This window comes from Delphinapterus leucas, chromosome 6 (genome assembly GCF_059928025.1).
Source record: "Delphinapterus leucas isolate spDelLeu-1000000601 "Yukka" chromosome 6, BTC_Dleu_Yukka2, whole genome shotgun sequence".
In the NCBI taxonomy this organism is placed as follows: Eukaryota; Metazoa; Chordata; class Mammalia; order Artiodactyla; family Monodontidae; genus Delphinapterus; species Delphinapterus leucas.
In genome coordinates, this window is record NC_143134.1 from 56,572,488 (window position 1) to 56,590,807 (window position 18,320).

Genomic DNA, 18,320 nt, shown 5'->3' on the forward strand with positions numbered 1-18,320 from the left:
GCATAAACTTGCCAGATGTTCAATGGCCCTGAAAAGAAAATCACAACACAGAGGCCAAAACCTAGATACTTAGTTAAATAATCCAGTTCTTAGAAACACTACGAGCTGTGCATATCTGGATCATTTCTCTGGTCCTTCACTAGTTACTTCCAGTGTAATTAAAGCCCCTTTAAAATTGAATTCCTAACATAATCAGAGGCACATTTCCAGGACTGTGAGGCTGCTTCAAGATGCGATTAGAGGGGGGGCTAAGTCAGGTGAGCATCAGGAATCATCAGTAGAGGTGGGCAAAGCCCTGAAAATGAGCAATTATCATCATATGTCACATTTCTCATCTCTTTTGCAACAGGACTACATAAAAGGAAAGTGCAGGGGTGTTTTAATGGCCTCAGCTGCCATTTGTGTGTGTGCCTAAATTTACATGTTGTAACCTGATGTATATTCATGTCTGCAAATTACACTTGAAAATAAACTAATGATGCCAACGTCTGCTGACATTAAGCAGTGGGAAATTTTGTAAAGGATTTAGACCTTTCTCTGCACTGAGTTTTATCTTTGTAGAATCTATGTACAACACACTTTCTCTACGTTTATTGTGTCTTATGAGCCTCGTTGCTTATGAGAGAAAAAGCAAGTCAATGGAATAGAAATTTTTTTCTTCCTTTCAGACCAAAGGACAGGTTGGGATTTTTTTTTCTTCCTCAAATATTTTTTAAATCTATCTTTTAAATCCAAACTCTCTGCTGGTGATATTTTTGTTCTTATAAAGACCACACTTTTCTTTCCTCAGTTTCATCCCGTTTCTTCATGTTCTGTGATATTGCTGTGGTATCAATCCCAGCTCATAATTATTTGCCTCCCGTTTAGCCACAAGGTGTAAATTTGCTACCTGAAAAGGCGTGCTCTGACAGTTAATCTCCATGTGTGTCCAAAGGCTGATCTGGCCGCACTGGATAATTTCCCTGGGGGATTGTTCTGTAGAATGGGGGGCCATTTGTTGAGCTGTCTCATGTGGGAGACAAGAAGATGAAAGGACTGCCAGAGAGAAACGGGATCATACGGTGGCTTTCAGAGCAAAAAGGAAATCAAAGGACAATTTCAGGTCCAGTCTAGTTCCCCAAGCATGTTTCTGGAACTAGGGAAGCAGGGATATTTTCTTGTTAGTGTTTTTAGAGAAGTCACCGAGAGAGAGTCCAAAATTAGTAGGTTCTGGCAAATTTAGTCATGCCTGCGGGCTGTACTCAGAAATTATCTCCAGCCTAAACTCTTCCATTTGTGCCTGAGCCTTACAAGTTCTTCAAGGGTCTGCAAAAGTGTTTGGGACCAGAAGAAAAAATATATGTTAACATTGACTCTAAGATCCAAAAATTATCTACAAGATTATGAAATGTTTAATTGAATGTCGACAAAATATGTACTATCAACTTCATTAAGTATTAAATTTAGCCTTCTTAAAAATTACATGAAACCAAATCACAGATTCAGTTTTCTCACTTTCCAAGATTTCTAGCATGCCAATCATGAATTAAGTGAATTGCATATAGCCAATAATTTGAAATGCAAAATTATAAGAATCCTTTCCATTTTTTTTTTTTTTTTACACAAAAACGTATATCGTAGGTGGGATGTGAGGGCATCTTCACGTTCTTTCTGTGATATGTGTGGTAGGACTAAAAAAAGAGAGCCCAGGGCCCATGAAGATTTTAAAACAGCTCTGCCCTCATCTTCTCTTCTCCGAGTGTGTGATTAGTCCTGAAGACACAGGTTAGCAAAGACGCTAATTGGAGAACCAGTGTCTTCTTGCTGTATGCACCCGTAGTTGAGGTGAAGTGACAGAGGCGGTGGTCTGATCACGAGGAAGTTCCCAAGGCAACTGCATACCCTTGGAAAGATCACAGGACAGTGCCTGGTTCTGTTGAAGAGGGAGTGTTCGTATTAAGCGGGGGAAGCAAAGCTGTCCAGTTTGGGACATGTTAGAAGAGCACCAGTGTCCCATGTCTGAGTTGTGTTCTCTCCCAACAGATGACCGGCTCTCACGTGCCCTTGTGTTTTAGTCAACTTTTCTCAGTGTGACAGATATTTCCTTTTTTAGAATGGAAAATGTGAAGTGGTGGGGCAGGAAAGAAGGTGGATTATCTGGATTCCATGTGTGATGACCTTAGTCTTTCCTCCAAAGGCTTAACGTCTTCAGGCTTTTATTTTATTCATCACACTTGGGACGGTGAATGTCAGTTCCCTCCGAAAGATAAGGAATATGACAGGTCCTTGTAATCCCAGCCCCAAATGACGACCACTGATAAGAATAACCACTAATGATTCTTGCAGAACTTTTTTCTTTACATATACTGCAGTATTATTAATTTATTTTCTTTTATAAAATGAGGTAATAAATAAGGCTTTTAAATTTTTTTCACTTAACGATGTATCTTAGATAGTTTTCCTTGTCAACACATGTGTACTTAGCTCATTCATTGTAGTGGCCACATGACATTCCACTGGATGGCTGGACCACAATTGATTTAACTGCCCTCTGTTACTGGACATTTAAGTTGGCCATTCGGCTTTGATCTTTCAAGCGAAAGTACCATATGCCTAAATAAACCATGATATATTAGCTAGAAATAGACACTCTTGACCCCCTGCGTTGGCATAGTCCTTCCCAGGAGCAGAAAGAACCAAATCTTTCCCTATACTGATGCTTGTGATTAAATGTAAAACCTATACGTGTTTAGTTATTTCTGTGTCTTCTGTTTCTGCCTTTTCCTCTTACGCAGTCATCTGCAGCCAGGGACAAGGATGAACAGGCTCTACCGGTAGGAAGCAGTGGCCTTGCCTGTACCTGTTCATGTGCCTGTGGAGAGTGTGAGGGCAGGGGTGGGCGGAAGGGGCTCTTGTGCTCAACATCCTCTCCCTTGGAATACTTAAAGGGTTTAATCTGCCGGTGTGTGTATGCTCTGTCCTATAATTAGTGTCAACTGAATTCTTACATTCAATGACAAATTATTTCTGGGACTGGGTTTCAGAAAGTTTGCGTTCTCTCTTTCACTTGGCATGGAAAAGTTGAAAGAGTGAGATATTTCCAAACTACATTCCAAGGGATGTTGAGCAGATATTTGGGGACAGCGAGGGATCTAATGCTTGGTATCTGTTTGTGTACCTGCATGCACCTATTTTCTTGGTTGGAAGTTTCTTTTGGTTCCATCAAAAGAAATGCTGCATGAGATCTATATATTCAATATATACATAATGCCCCGAAGACTGCTTTAAGTTCTGTAGACATGATCCTAGGCTAATGAAGATTTCCACAAGAGAGTTCTTTCGGTTTCCCAAAATAAGGACCATAGTAACAGTGATTATGACAAACTATTAACCACAAACACATTTTCCAGTTTCTGTCCAATTAACATGTCACATTTTGTATTGTGCAGCTTGGCAAGGAAATGACCATCAGTTTTTGTGTTCAGCCATCAAACAGTGATTACATTTCAACTCTATTCAAATCTTTTAACCTTGCCCCTAAAATTTTTTGAGCCTTAATCTTCTGAATCAAATAACACAATGCATTAAAAAATGTTCCAGATTTTTGAGGCTGGAAGGACTAGTAATGAAGATACATATGACCCCATTCTTCCTCCTGTGATCCTCAGAGCAGAGACTTCTGACATGCATTGAGAACCCATAGGATATGCCTGATCCAGTACTGGGCTAGGGGTGCAGACCCAGTCTCTTCCTTTGTGAATCATGATCTGGTTCACCAATGAGACACCAGTAATCCCCTCTGATTCTTCTCCAAACCCTGTAGAGTTGGAAATATTATTTCTAATAGAATATCAACTATAATAAAATCACACTAAAAAATTCAGATTTCTCCATGTATCTCACACTGACATTTTACCCATACTTCAAGCTTACTCTGGGTTTCATGTTTGTCTCCAAACATGTGGCTCAGTTTCAATAAGTATTCTGTAAAACAAGGGACGAATGGGCAATAGTTTGGAAACACCGTCCAAGTTAATCAAGTTAACCATATTTCTTTAGTGTTAGACTTAGTGGTCTAATGTGTATCTTAAAACTCTAAAGGTGAGTTGGTCTAGGATGTAGCAATGTCCAAATATATTTGGTCATGGAGTCTCTTGTGGGACTTTTCTTGGGAAACCCCCTTGTGGATCTGGAGTGTGATGGAATATTTTGCAAAACCCTGTAATGTAAAGGACTCTTTGGAGCCAGGAAGGTTCTCTGTGGATTCATAATAGGAGATTCTCTCTCTTCAAATCTCATTTAACATAGACTGTAAGGCTTCATGGATGAGAGCTGTGGTTCCCATCGTGGAGATGAGGTACCCCGGAATGTGTGCAGGATGTCCCTTTGCGGAGCAAGGGGGAAATATTAGCACCTCTATTGTTTACTTTCTTTGTTACTCTTCATTATTTCTACGTTTGCAAATGTTTTATGATATATATGCCCATATTTTAGTATGTGTCTGGATATAGATAGAGATACATATGGATATAGATACAGATATAGATAGATGCATATATACACACTCAAAAATTTGACTGATAGGAGGCACAATACAGACATCTTAGAGACCACCCACTGGTTCAGAGAACAGATTTTGAGTGAAGCAGACCTGCAACCCATTCCTCTATCCTCCATTTTTTATCTGTGTGACCTGAATACCTCATTTCGCTTCTCTGAGACTAAATTTCCTCATCTGTCTAAAGGGAACAATAATGGTATCTAGTTCATAGGGTTCAGTCAGAGAATGGAGGTGAAGGCTATGGCACGTTGACTAGCATATAATAAGTTCTCAACAGATGATAGCAATGAATCCCTTTAGTAGGAAAGGATGTGAGAATGCCATTCCTTCAGGAGACTTTGAAGGAATGTGCGCGGGAAATCTTTGGTTCCGTTGTGTGTGAGCCTCTGACAGACTAGGTGAGGACTTGCCTTGCGTTTCTGAGCACTAACGGCTTCTTTGTCTGGTCCCTCTGCTCAGGCGAAGCCGCGTCTGCAGCGGGGTGGAAGCTCCGCCTCCCTCCACAACAGTCTCATGAGGAACAGCATCTTCCAGCTCATGATACACACCCTCGACCCGCTCGCTGAAGGTAAACATCAGGCTTTCGCTTGGTGGGGCGGGGGGAGACGATGTGCAAAGTCCTCTTTTCATAAAATACGTTCACTCTTCCGTCACAAACCGGCTGATGTCCGCGTGTTAACCTCTGCCAGAGGCAGCCCTGGCCCTTCTGCGTGCTTATCTGCAACCGCCCAGCTCACGATCAGAGATTTTTCACCAGGAGCAGGAGTGGCGGTCCGTTCGCTGATTCTGTCTTTTGATGCCTCTAGCATATATACAGTCTGCTACGAGGCGGAGAAGACAAGAGTGGTTTCCCTCCCTTCCAGCTAGAGTAACAGTTCTCTTTCGTCATCCTCCTAAGTTTCAAAATGAAGTTATAGGTGAAGAAAAATTGATAAATTGTACATCTTAAAAAAAGAAAAGGGCTTCCCTGGTGGCGCAGTGGTTGAGGGTCCGCCTGCCGATGCAGGGGACACGGGTTCATGCCCCGGTCCGGGAAGATCCCACGTGCCGCGGAGCGGCTCGGCCCGTGAGCCATGGCCGCTGAGCCTGCGCATCCGGAGCCTGTGCTCCGCAACGGGAGGGGCCACAGCAGTGAGAGGCCCGCGTACCGCAAAAAAAAAAAAGAAAAAGAGGAGACAAGAACTCCATGACTTAGGAGGGCTGTGATTAGTTTGGGGAACGATGTTCACTGCACAGCACTGATGTTGTATCTATTCTTTGGCAATTGGAAGATGGGAGGTGAGCTTCTAAGCACCCAAAGAGCGCTCTCTAAATAACTGCTTGGGATCAGACTGATGAGGCCTGGTTCACCTCCTCGGGACATTATACAAACCATCACCAAGAATTGAGTATTGTGTTCTTCCAGTTTTACTCATTCACAAGGAAGCCAGGTACATCTTGTTTCTTGAATTGCATAAGTATCCTAAAAAGTTAATTTTTCAAGGAAGCAGATATCTGATGCATCAAATAAATATCAGAGTTAGGCTACTAGCAAAGGGTTCAAATATAACGAAGTCTTCTGTTCTCCCTTCATCCCTGGACCTTACAGTGAGGCCTGATGTTACACGGAGGCGAATGGCCTGGGAAACAGGTCTCTGCCAGTGACAAATTATCCCCACATAAATCAGAGCTCTAAAGCAATATAAAGCTTGGCTAAATAATTTCAAGGGTTCAGGCCATCAGGAGATTCAGGTGCAGTCAAGAAAACTCTGGGACCTCAAGAGCGGCTCCCCAGGTCCTGTCTCCCCTCGTTGGACACGCACCTTCACCCAGAATAATAAGTGAGGATCACGGGCTCACCTCTCACTGTGGAGCATTTCAGTTATAAAACATTTCCGCCTTATACCCCAGAGAGTTACGTAGCTGATGTGATATTTTCCAAAGAGCCTTCTTTCATAGATCCTGGTTTCTGTTTACTCAGGTAATCGTTTGCCGGGAACATCCTAAAAAGCATTACTCTCTTTACCAGAGGTCCACATGACAAGGAAATTAGCCCTGGCCACTAGCCTTCTTTTCCTCCCCAGCAGGGTCACCCCCACAAAAATGATCTCAGGGAGTGAAGGGATCGCAGGCCAACCTCCGCCCAGCCACGAAGCATTTGTGTGACTTTGGGCAACTTAGAGCCTCTCTGGTACTTGGTTCTTTCACCTACAGTAATAGTTACCTTTGTCTGGTACTTTATAATTGACAAAGTATTTTCACACCTGTGAATCTTTGCTTTATAATAACACTTCATAGCTAACATTATTATTCTAATTTCATAAAATAGGGTACCACCAAAATAGATCTCAAATGTGTCTCCTTCTCCCTCTGCCAGCTCTTTATTCCAAGCCATCTTCATCGCTTCCTAGCTGGTCTTCCACTTCCTCCGTTGCCTCTTTGCATACTTTCCACACAGCAGCCCAAGTAATCTTCTTAAAAAGTAAATCAAATTATGTCACTCCTATTAACCTACAGTGGCTTCTCGTGGCTCTTAGGAAAATTGTGAAATACTTGCCATGGTCTGCATGATCTTTCTCTTTCTCCAAACTCACGCTGACTCACTTTGCTTTAGCCAGACAGAGGCCTTCTGTCGTAAAACAGATACTTCTTTCCTGCCTCAGGGTCTTTGCATAGGCTGTTCCCCCCACCCAGAATACTTTTCTTTCTCCTATTTTCTTCCACTTTTGCCAGCTTTATTCCTGCCCCTTCTTCAGTGCTCTGTGTAAATGACACCTCCTGACCATCCAGTGTATATCAGGGCCCCAATCATTCTCTCTCAATGCACCCTTTAATTTTTCCTTTTGGCCCACATTACAATTTGTGTGGTTATTTGTTCACTGCCTGTCTCCCCCAGGACATGGTAAATTTTTAGAGAGCAGGGATTCTGTTTATTTACTAGTTGTCCCCAAGATCTAGCAGTCTACCTGGCACATGGTAGCTGCTAAGCCTTAGAAGAATTAAGCAACTTGGCCAAAGTCATGCTTTTGCTCTGTTAGTCACACAATTTCAAAGCCCTCTAAAGCCCCATGGGTTTAAGATTGTATCTTGGTTATTTTGAGCCACCATCTTCTCCACCTATCATCCAAAACAGTCAGGTGAGAGAAGAAATGAACTATCTTATCTGCCCCAACTTGATTTTGAGCAGGCAGGCAACTGGGTATATTTATTTCTGGCAAGGCACGTTATGTAGTAATTGAGGACAGACTCCAGAGGCAGACTCTCTGGATTCAGATTCCAGCTCTGCATTTATTAGCTGTGTGACCTTCGATAAGTTACTTAACCTCTCTGTACCTCAGTTTCCTCACCTGTAAAAATCAGGATGATATATAATGATGTCTACATCATAAGGTTGTTATAAGGACTAGAGGAGTGAATATACGTTAAGCATTGAACACATTGCCTAGCAGATCGCAAGCACCATATACAGGTTTGAATTACTCTGTTCCATTATTTTGAAAAATAATGCAGCATATGAATGTTTTAATTTAAAACATTCAAAAGGCTATGCGGAAAAAAAAAGTCTTCCTCCTCCAACAACCTCCCAATTTTCTCCAGTCCCCCAATTCTCCCAGAGGAAACCACATCTACCAATTTCTTGGGGCTCATTCCAGAGATGATCTATGCATATACAACTCTGTGTGTGTGTGTGTGTGTGTCGTTGACCATAGGTCTCAACAATCTAAATTTCTGTGGTTTTTGTTTGAGGGAGTTCAGTTTCTGGTAGGGCTTGTTTTTGTTTTTCTGTTTGGTGGGGAGGTTATACTTTGTGAGATAAGAGAGAGTGAATCTGAGTTGTCTCAGAGTTGGGCCATCAGTGATTTTCCGAAACACTTGGCCCTTGTAGGACTGTGCTGCTATTAAAATGTTTGTTCCTGCTGTACCAAGATGTGCCTTCCAAATCTGGATGTCTGCTTTCAAGGTGAAACCTCTCCCCGAAAGACGTGGAGTGCTCTAGTGGTGTGAATCTGGGAGAATGCTGAGAGCCATAATCAGTTCTGGACTTGAGTGATTAGAAAATATAGAAAGTACTTCAATGCTTTAAAATTGCTCCATAGCACGCGGCCAAGAAAGCAGATTGCTCTGGTATTTTTCCCCCAAAAAAATTCACAATCATTTTCCATTCCAAGAACATTCCAAGCTCTCAGAAATAGTCATCTCTCTTTTAGTTTCATCTAATCACTTGAGTTCACACATCCGCATGCCAAACTGTCACCTTTTAACAATATAGAGCATGCTGGTTACATCACCAAGCTGACCCCATGAACCACTGCAGTGGCTTCTCTGTTATACTAATGGTTGTTCCTGGCGTCTGCCTTGCTGAGTCGTGCACTGGCACCACATGGCAGACAGTGTTCATAAAGAGAAGTTTTCAACATCACCTAGGACAGATGACCTATGGAAAGACAGTCAATGCCCTTCCCCAGGGCACTGATTCCTACACTAGTTGCCACCTTATTATGGGGGCCTAATTGTTTGCTTGTTTGCTTATTGGCCTTGGGCTCTCTTGGCCCCATTGCTTCCCTGTTGCTGGAGGAGGAGGGTGCTGAAATATTTGTTACAGCAGAAAATTAAACTGAACTACTAAAAAAAAAAAAAATGCCCTTTTTCTCATCTGTGCCATTCCAGTGTCAATCCAGTGATGGAGCCCTTACTAAAAGCTTTAATTGGTACTCAGTTGGGCCTCTGAGCCCGAGCCACGAGATCCAGCAGTGTTTGTGTTTGTTATCTAATGATATGTAACAGAGCACCCAAGACTTAGTGGCTTAAAAAACTACAAATAGAACTACCATATGACCCAGCAATCCCACTACTGGGCATATACCCTGAGAAAACCATAATTCAAAAAGAGTCATTTACCAAAATGTTCATTGCAGCTCTATTTACAATAGCCCGGAGATGGAAACAACCTAAGTGTCCATCATCGGATGAACGGATAAAGAAGATGTGGCACATATATACAATGGAATATTACTCAGCCATAAAAAGAAACGAAATTGAGCTATTTGTAATGAGGTGGATAGACCTAGAGTCTGTCATACAGAGTGAAGTAAGTCAGAAAGAGAAACACAAATACCATATGCTAACACATATATATGGAATTTAAGAAAAAAAAATGTCATGAAGAATCTGGGGGTAAGACAGGAATAAAGACACAGACCTACTAGAGAATGGACTTGAGGATATGGGGAGCGGGAAGGGTAAGCTGTGACAAAGCGAGAGAGAGGCATGGACATATATACACTACCAAACGTAAAATAGATAGCTAGTGGGAAGCAGCCACATAGCACAGGGAGATCAGCTCGGTGCTTTGTGACCACCTGGAGGGGTGGGATAGGGAGGGTGGGAGGGAGGGAGACGCAAGAGGGAAGAGAGATGGGAACATATGTATATGTATAACTGATTCACTTTGTTATAAAGCAGAAACTAACAAACCATTGTAAAGCAATTATACTCCAATAAAGATGTAAAAAAAAAAAAACCACCCCCATATTATTCCTGCTCGTGATTTCATGGATCAGGAATTTGAGTGATTCGGGGATCAGTGGGGTGATTCTTCTGTTCTATGTGGTATCAACAGAGGTCATTTGATGTTATTCAGCTAGGAGACCTGCAGGTTAGAAGGTCCAAAAGGGCCTCGCTCACACGTCTGGCACCTTTGAAGGTACAGCTGGAAGGCCAGGCTCGGCTGGGCCCCCTGACTCTCCAGGTTGTCTCAGGGCCTTTCCACATGCTTGACATTCTTACACAGTGGCTGAGGACTCCAAGAGCAAGCCTTCCAAGAGGCCCAGGCCGTGGCAGCTAAGCTTCCCATGACCTAGTCTGGGAAGTCCCAGGAAGTCACTTCTACTGTATTCTACTAATCAAGCCATCACAAAGGCCAGCCCAGACTCAAGACGGGGAGGAGGAGACTCTGCCTCTCCATGGGAAGATAGCAGAGAACGTGAAACCACCTTTCATCTAACCTAAACTGTTTCAGGGACACACATCACTGAGAGCTTCGTCTGTCCGTGGCTCACTGGTGTGCTCTGGGCACACTACACTGTGGAAGGGACAAAGCCATCGTCAGCTTGCCTTGGGTGAAGATTTAGTCTAAACAAGACCGAGCTGTGCCTTTCCATGGCCACAGAATTCTGAACAGGACACTGTTGATGAAAAGAAGGAATCTGCTTAAGGCTCATATAAATGGTTGGAATAAAGATTTTGTTTCTTTTATAAGAAAGCCCTGGAAAACTAGCACTATTGGTCTTTGAGATCACAGTATGACTGTCTGAATTGATCTTTCTAAAAAATCCAGTGTCCCATGTTGGTTTCAGCATTTCTCTATCAAGCCATCATATTTACCCAAGTGTACATCTTTATGAACCTAAAACAAGGATGCTGGGTATAGCGCTTTTGGTGTGAGAAGTAGCTGTTATTAATTTGCCTAATAATAATAATAATGATAGTATTTGCAGAGTGCTTACTATAAGACGGGCACTATGCTGAGTGCTCTACATAAACCATCCCATTTAACCCTTACACTAGCCCTACTCCGTCAGTCAAAGAAGGACGCTGAAATGTAAAGAGGCTGTGTCTTGCCTCACCAGGTGACACAGGAAGTCAATGGCAGAGTCAGAATTTGAACCGATGGCTGCCTGACTCAGTCCATTCTTGTAGTTCTTGTGTTGCTCTGCCTCCTTGTGGAACCTCGTGTCCAGCTCAGTGTCCCTTTTTCTTCTAATGTAAATGCCAGCCTAAATACCAGGAGCTCTGACCTATCCCTGGACCAATTATACATTCATGTTGTAAGATGTGAATTTCCCCTACAGAAGGCCTGGCCTGGCCTTCGTTTCCTCCCTCCATTCCCTCACGCCTTGAGTTGCAGCCACACTCGTGAGTCCACAAGCGCACCTTGCTCTCATTCGCTTTTGCTTAAGCGTATGGAATTACCACTGATCTCACCATCCAGCATGACAATGGGTACTGTCCTACACAGCAAAAGGAACCCCATAGCCAACTCTGTAATTCCGGGAGAGCCCAGTGACTGGGTGACGAAATGGAGAGGTTGCTGTGAGGACAAGGCTTAGGGTTTGGCCGTGGTGCGTATGTGGTCCAAGAGTCAGACTCTCAGCGTTCAGATCCTGGCTCAGCCTCTAGCTCTGTGACCTCGAACAAGCTTCTCAACCTCATCGGGCCTCAGTTTTTCCACTTTTAAAATGGAATAATGTTAGCAGCATGAGCATAAGTTTATGAGTAGTATTTCCAACCTGAAAGGGCCTTGGCTTCTTCATTTGTAAAAAGGAATAATAATAGTTCCACCATCAGAAGTTTGTGGTGAGTATTCAGTACAACAGTACCCAAAAAGCATATAATTAGCGCTCCGTGACTGCTGGCAATGACTTTTCAGTTAAAATTGTGTTCAGTGTCATGTAATAGAATCCAACTACAGTGGCTTAATTTAATAGTTTTTTTTTTCTTTAAGACTTTATTTTTCTAAAGCAGTTTAAGGTTTACAATAAAACTGAGGGGAAGATACAGAGATTTCCCATATACCTCCTGCCCCACACATGCATATCCTCCTCCATTATCAACGTCACTCACCAGCATGGTACATTTTGCTGAGCATGAACCCACACTGACACATCATAATCACCCAAAGTCCATAGATTACCTTAGCGTTCACTCTTGGTGTTGTACATTCTGTGGGCTTAGGCACATGTATGATGACATTTATCCATCATTGTAATATCAGAGGATTTTCACTGCCCTAAAACACCTCTGTCCTCTGCCTATTCATCCTTCTCTCCCTCTCTCTCACACACACCCCTGCAAACCACTGATCCTTTTATTGTCTCCATGGTTTTGCTTTTTCCAGAGCATCGTATAGTTGGAATCATAGTATATAGCCTCTTTAGGTTGGCCTTAATAGTTTTTTGGGATTTTGTTTCTCTTATTTAACTAGAAGCCCATTAAAAGCAGTTCAAGGCTAGTAATACAGCTCCTCTTTGCCATGAGAGACCTGGTCTCCTGTTTTCTCATTCTTTCATCCGGAGCCTGTTTCTCTCATCCTCATTCCCAGAGGATGGAAGCTACTCCCCTCCCCACCCCCCCATCATCATATCTGTATTCTGGGAAGGAGAAGACACCGGCTGTCTTTTTTTTGTAATCAGAAAAATCTGCCTTGGTCAGGGAACAAAGATCCCGCATGCCGCATGCCGCAGCAAAAACAAAAACAAAAAAACAACAAACAAACAAAGAAAAACCCTTAGTGTTCCCAGAAGCAGACTTCCACTTACGTCACATGGGTCAGAACAGGGCTATGTGACCACCCCTTCCTACAAAGGAACGGGGAGTGGGCACTCTGCCTCCCCTAACAGGGAACTCCATGGTAGATGCCAGTGAAGGTCAAACGTCCCTTCTTCTTCCTGTCCTTAGTAACGATGTCTTTTCAAGTTCCTGACTTACAGAGAAGAGATGTGACGTTCCCCTTCTTCCTCCCTTTTAAAGTGTTCTCTGGTGGCCCATGAGTCCAACTTTTATACAGTGGCCCTGAATCCTTCCCCAGAAAAACCATGCCCCAAAACTTGCCATCTAAGAACCCTGGTTCCCCTAAGACACAGGTGAAATCATGGCCTACCTCTGTTCAAAACCATCTCACCAGCAGTAAAAGCCCGAGATTTTGTGGTGACCCTAAGGCCCACTGTGACCTTCCTCCATCCCTTCTTCTCCGTCCTGTTCTTCTCTCCTCCTCTTTCTCCACCATCCTTTCCTTCCTCTCATGTGTCCTTCCCTGTGCCCCACTCCTCTGGCTACCTAGCAGCTCCTCCTCACAAACTCCCAGCATCCTCCTACCTCAGAGCCTTTGCACATGTTCCCTCTTCTCCCAGACATCCACATGGCCCCTGCTGTTCTGTCCTTCAAGTCAGCCTTCGCATGTCACCTGATGAGGAAGATCTTACTCAATCGGCCTTTGAAAAATAGAAAAATCAAAACAATGATAATAAAGCAGAGTTCTGGACCATTCTTGCCCTGCAACATATTTCTCCATAACTGCCATGAATATATTTATTTGTTGTTTGCTGCCTGTCTCTACCCTTACACCTCTGACAGGGCAGCACATAGGGAAGGCACTCCTCTATCTCCAGGGCCCAGCTTACATGGATCCCAATCCATATTTGTTGAGTAGATTGAATGAGTGCCTGCTTTTAAAATGTTTCTCTTGGAGAATATATGTCTCTAGCCACATAGATTGTCTTAATCCATGCCCTGTCAAAAGGCTCTTTGGTTGTGACCAGCAAAGTCCTGTTCAGTTGATGGTTGTCTCTGCAGTAGTGAAAAGCAATCATGTCTGCTGTGGCCACCACTGTATCTCCAGCCTCTAGGATGGCACTGACTTGGTCAATGTTTGCTGGATGATTGAATGAGTGAATCTCCTTGTAGTTCTAGAGTTATTGCTGCAGTGGGGAAGGTTTGCTCTCTGCCACTCACCTTCCTGATGAGTTCTCCTGTCCACTTCTTTGTCTTTTCTTTCCAAACCCTTTGTTCTTCTCTTATTTCCTTTTCTTTTCTTCCCTTTGATAAACTGTTGATCCTTTCATTTCTTGCATTTCATGGGCCTAACTTTATATGTTCAAAGAATTACCATCGGGCTTCCCTGGTGGCACAGTAGCTAAGAATCTGCCTGCCAATGCAGGGGACACAGGTTCGAACCCTGGTCCGGGAAGATCCCACATGCTGCGGAGCAACTAAGCCCATGTGCCGCAACTACTGAGCCTGCTCTCTAGAGCCCGCAAGCCACAACTACGGAGCCTATGTGCCACAACCACTGAAGCCCGTGTGCCTAGAGCCCGTGCTCTGCAACAAGAGAAGCCACTGCAATGAGAAGCCCGCTCACTGCAACGAAGAGTAGCCCCCACTCACTGCAGCTAGAGAAAAGCCCACGCACAGCAACAAAGACCCAAGGCAGCCAAAAATAAGTAAAATAAAATAAATTTTTTAAAAACTTTTTTAAAAATTACCATCACTGCAAGATTATAAGGAGTTTATTGTTTTAACCATTCATTTTACAAATTCAAACACCTCTAAAATAGCATCTACCACGAAATTGGGTTTTAAGTTGTGTTTGAGAAGAAAACTACAAAAGAAGAAGCTCCTTATTCAATTTTCATGGATTCTTGGATTCCCTTCCACAATTCTAGTAATTTCTCCTTCATTGTGGAATTTCAAACTTTGATTTACATTTTTTCATCATAACAACAATTTTATTATCAATAGCAAAACTTAACAAATAAGCACACTTGATACCTTAGAAACACAAAAGTAGAGATAGTACTTGCCTAGGGGGCCTGTAATTGAAGTGAAGGATTATTTAACTACAGGGCATGAGACTGTTTAGAACAGCAGGTCTCCAGGCCTGATATGTGTTTCTCTTGAGGCTGTTTTCATGACAAAATCTTCAGAATCCTGTAATAAGATGTCTGAAAATGATACCGTACTCATAGTATACCTGCCTTCTTTGCTGTTAGAATGACGGGCAAATTTCCCCCATGGTAAATTCACTTCACGTTATCACAGCCAGTCTCTGCTGTTGTCACTTTCCATCCAACATGTTTATGTTACTTTCATTCAGGTTGACTGGAGGAGTGTCCTGGGAGCATTTCGCCTGCCTTTCTGAAAGGGACAGTTTGGCTCCCTCATTTTCCTCCCACTAGCTCCTGTGACATCCTGATGCCATCTCTCCTGTTGCTTTATCAGTCTGGCTCAGGCAATGTGAGGTGACGTGAATTCCAGGACATCTTGATTGTAAAAGCCTCACAAATGAATAGCAAGTCTCTATTTTTTCACCATCTTCCCTGTACCCTAGGTTATGTGTTTTCAAACATGGTTTCTAATAGCAGCAGAACCTTTTGTTCAAAGGAATTCCCACAGGGAAGAATAAACACTTTTTTTAATAATTAAAACTATTAAGAGTTCACTCATGTCAAATCCTGTATCACTATGCCCAATTCAGTTGCCTTCCTCTAGACCAGCAATATCAAACATAAAAGAAATGAAGGGCCACTCACAAGGGCAACAAAACCAAAAAGTACCAAGGATTAACCCAAAGAAAACGTTTAAGAACTTTATAGCAAAAACAGTAAATAGTCATTTCTGAAGAAATGGAAGAAGATCTAAACAAATGTTGGTATATTATAAAGATATCAGTTCTCCCCAAGTTAAACTCTAAGTGCAACTCAATCCTAAGTGAAATCCCAAAAAGATATCTATGGGACTTCATAACTGGACTTCTAAATTTATATAGAATAAGCAGGAAGAGCAAAGGCACTTTTCACACAAAAGAACAAAAAGGGAAAATATGCCCAGCAGAGATCAAGGTGCATCACAAAGCAGCAGCTTTTAGGTGCTCTTGTTGAAGGATTTGGGAGGAAGGGGAGAAGGCTGGACCAGAAGCAGCCAGGGTGTCCACAGAGGCGGCCCTCGAAGAGCAGGAAGAAGCTGTGAGCACCACTGTTGGGTCTGTTACCGGCTCTGGGTGAAGCACTGTGGGGATGGGAGAGGGGCTTTCTCGAGCCCTAGAATCAGCCATGTGAAAGAGAAAGGCCCTCATTCCCGAGGCGGTGAAAGCACACCTTCACGGGATCGATATCACGTCGTGACAAGTGCAGATTAATAAACCCAATGGAGAATTCTGGCTGGTGCGCAGACAGCGCTGAGCGGCCTCAGAGGAAACTCTAAGTGCAGGTGAACTGCGCCGGCCAGATCTTCAGACACTTCACCTCCATGTGAACCTGAGGGCAGGGCCATCAGGAAGCGGTGCCTTCAGAGAAAGCGAGCTTCGAGAGTGGTTCTCAAAGGAGGTGAGGAGTGTGGGAGGGCAGGAAAGGTGGTGAAAAATTCAGGGCAATGGAACTGGCTGGAGAGACTCAAAACTACGTATAGTTGGCCCAGCCGAGATGGGGCTCCTTTGAAAGATGAGCGGGCATGTGGCTGTTTGCCCACTGAACTAAGGCTCCAGCGGTTTCTCCTGTCCAGGGGCCCTTGGGGTGTGTCTGTGTGTGTATGTTTTTGTGTCTGTATGTGTGTCTGTGTGCCTGTACATGTATGTTTACATACACACACATACATATGTGTCTGCGTGTGTCTGTGTCTGTTTCTACCATACCTGTGCATGTGTGATTTAAGTGTAGGAAGCTAAAGGCCTAAGAGATGCTGAAGAGAAAAAACAAGAAAGTGGAACTTTCTAAGTGCTTGCTCTGTGCAACACACCTACCAGTGACCTCCTGGAATTCTCCCAGCAGCGACTCTGGGAATTATTGTGTGTTTTACCTCTGAGGAAAGTAAGGTTCAGCGAGGTGACGCTACTTGTTCTTGGTCACCCAGCTCCTAAGTTTGCCTTCGGAGCCTGAACGCTTTGCACTCACACAGGACTTTCGTCTGTAGCCACAAGTGTCCATCTCCCATACACACAGCCATGCAGCTCCCTATTTTGTAAGATTGCTTCAGTTCTTTAACGTAGACATTGAGTGTTAATTTGGGGCTGACACTAAGATGAAACTTCCACTGGCTTGCTGGGTTTTCTTTTTTTTCGCACCAAACAGCAGAACCTATTTCCCCAGCTTCTATTTTTAAAAGCAGCTTCAATACGAGCGTTCAAAAATTGTCATTTGAAACCAGAAGAAACTCATTTTCATGCCTATTTGATTCAAAATGGGGAGAAGTTATCCCTGAAAGGCGGTATTGTAACCTTTCTTTCTGTCCCAAATCGTAGATCAGTTTAAATTAGCAAGAAAGATGTTTGCGTGCTGCCTCAGCTGGTGCGTGAACAGGCAACAGGAGTGAAAATCTTCACTGGAGGAGAATAAAATGCAATCAACTGGCCTTGTTTTTAATAAGATGACAGCAGTTTAAATGCCTGGAGAGAGGAAGGCAAGCTATTAATGCCTCTCATAGAGCCAATTCAGGAACAAGTTAAATAGCTCCTCTCTTTGGGGAGTAGTAAAGCATTACTCTCAGATTTGAACATCAAAGATGGTCGAAATTGAATCTCTCTTTGTGTTGTACACATTACAAATACATTTCATTTGGGGCATGAAGGGAATGTGAATGGTCTTACTGAAATAAATGCTTTTGAGGTTGGGAATAGTTTCTCTCTCTCTCTCTTTCTCTCTCTTTGTCTCTCTCTGTCTGTCTCAAGTTTGCTTTGAAGTCAAGTCCACAAAGGTATATGGCCAAAAAATTGACTTGATGCCATTTGAATGTAAACATTGCACGCAGAAAGAAAAAGATGATAAGGCATCCATAAAGTTACAGCTTCATCTTTGTTCTCTTGAACTTATCACACGCTCAAGAGATGCAGTTAGAACTCCTTCAGAGGAGAGGACTCAGAAATCCCAGAGACAGAAAGCAGCTGTCACAGCTTTGACTGTGGAGGACCGAAGGATGAAGGCAATCAGTGAAGGTGAAAAAAGCACTTCAGTTTTGTCAGTGATGGCCCATTCCAAAAGCATGTTGGCATAGGAACATCATCTGTGAGATAAGTGCGTTCAAAAGTGTTTTCTCTCAAATGAAACACTAAAGACACCTCTGCTTTGTTTAATCAATAGCCAGGCCTCACTTAGTGGAATGCAGGTTGGACGCCTTGCATTCGGTTATGAGACACTTTGCTCTGACAGTAGCCAGATCTCTTCCTAGTTTGTCTCTTGGTCTGGGATTTGCACTGTGCTGGATGTTGGTCATACCATAACAACACATCCTTGAGCTGCTATGAGGGTCCATTTCT

The 18,320-nt window shown here is 43.2% G+C and overlaps 1 protein-coding gene across 4 annotated transcripts in view; it reads left to right on the forward strand.

Annotated features, from left to right (window-relative positions):
• SLC24A2 (solute carrier family 24 member 2) overlaps positions 1 to 18,320 on the forward strand; it is a 240,965-nt gene that overhangs the window by 140,606 nt on the left and 82,039 nt on the right. For 3 of the 4 annotated variants that reach the window (XM_022573801.2, XM_089913181.1, XM_089913182.1), the window contains exons 2-3: positions 2,775 to 2,813; positions 5,000 to 5,108. In XM_022573801.2, coding sequence (XP_022429509.1) covers positions 2,775 to 2,813; positions 5,000 to 5,108 — 148 coding nt within the window. The remainder of the gene's footprint in view (positions 1 to 2,774; positions 2,814 to 4,999; positions 5,109 to 18,320) is intronic. The other variant, XM_089913183.1, reaches the window with a different exon arrangement.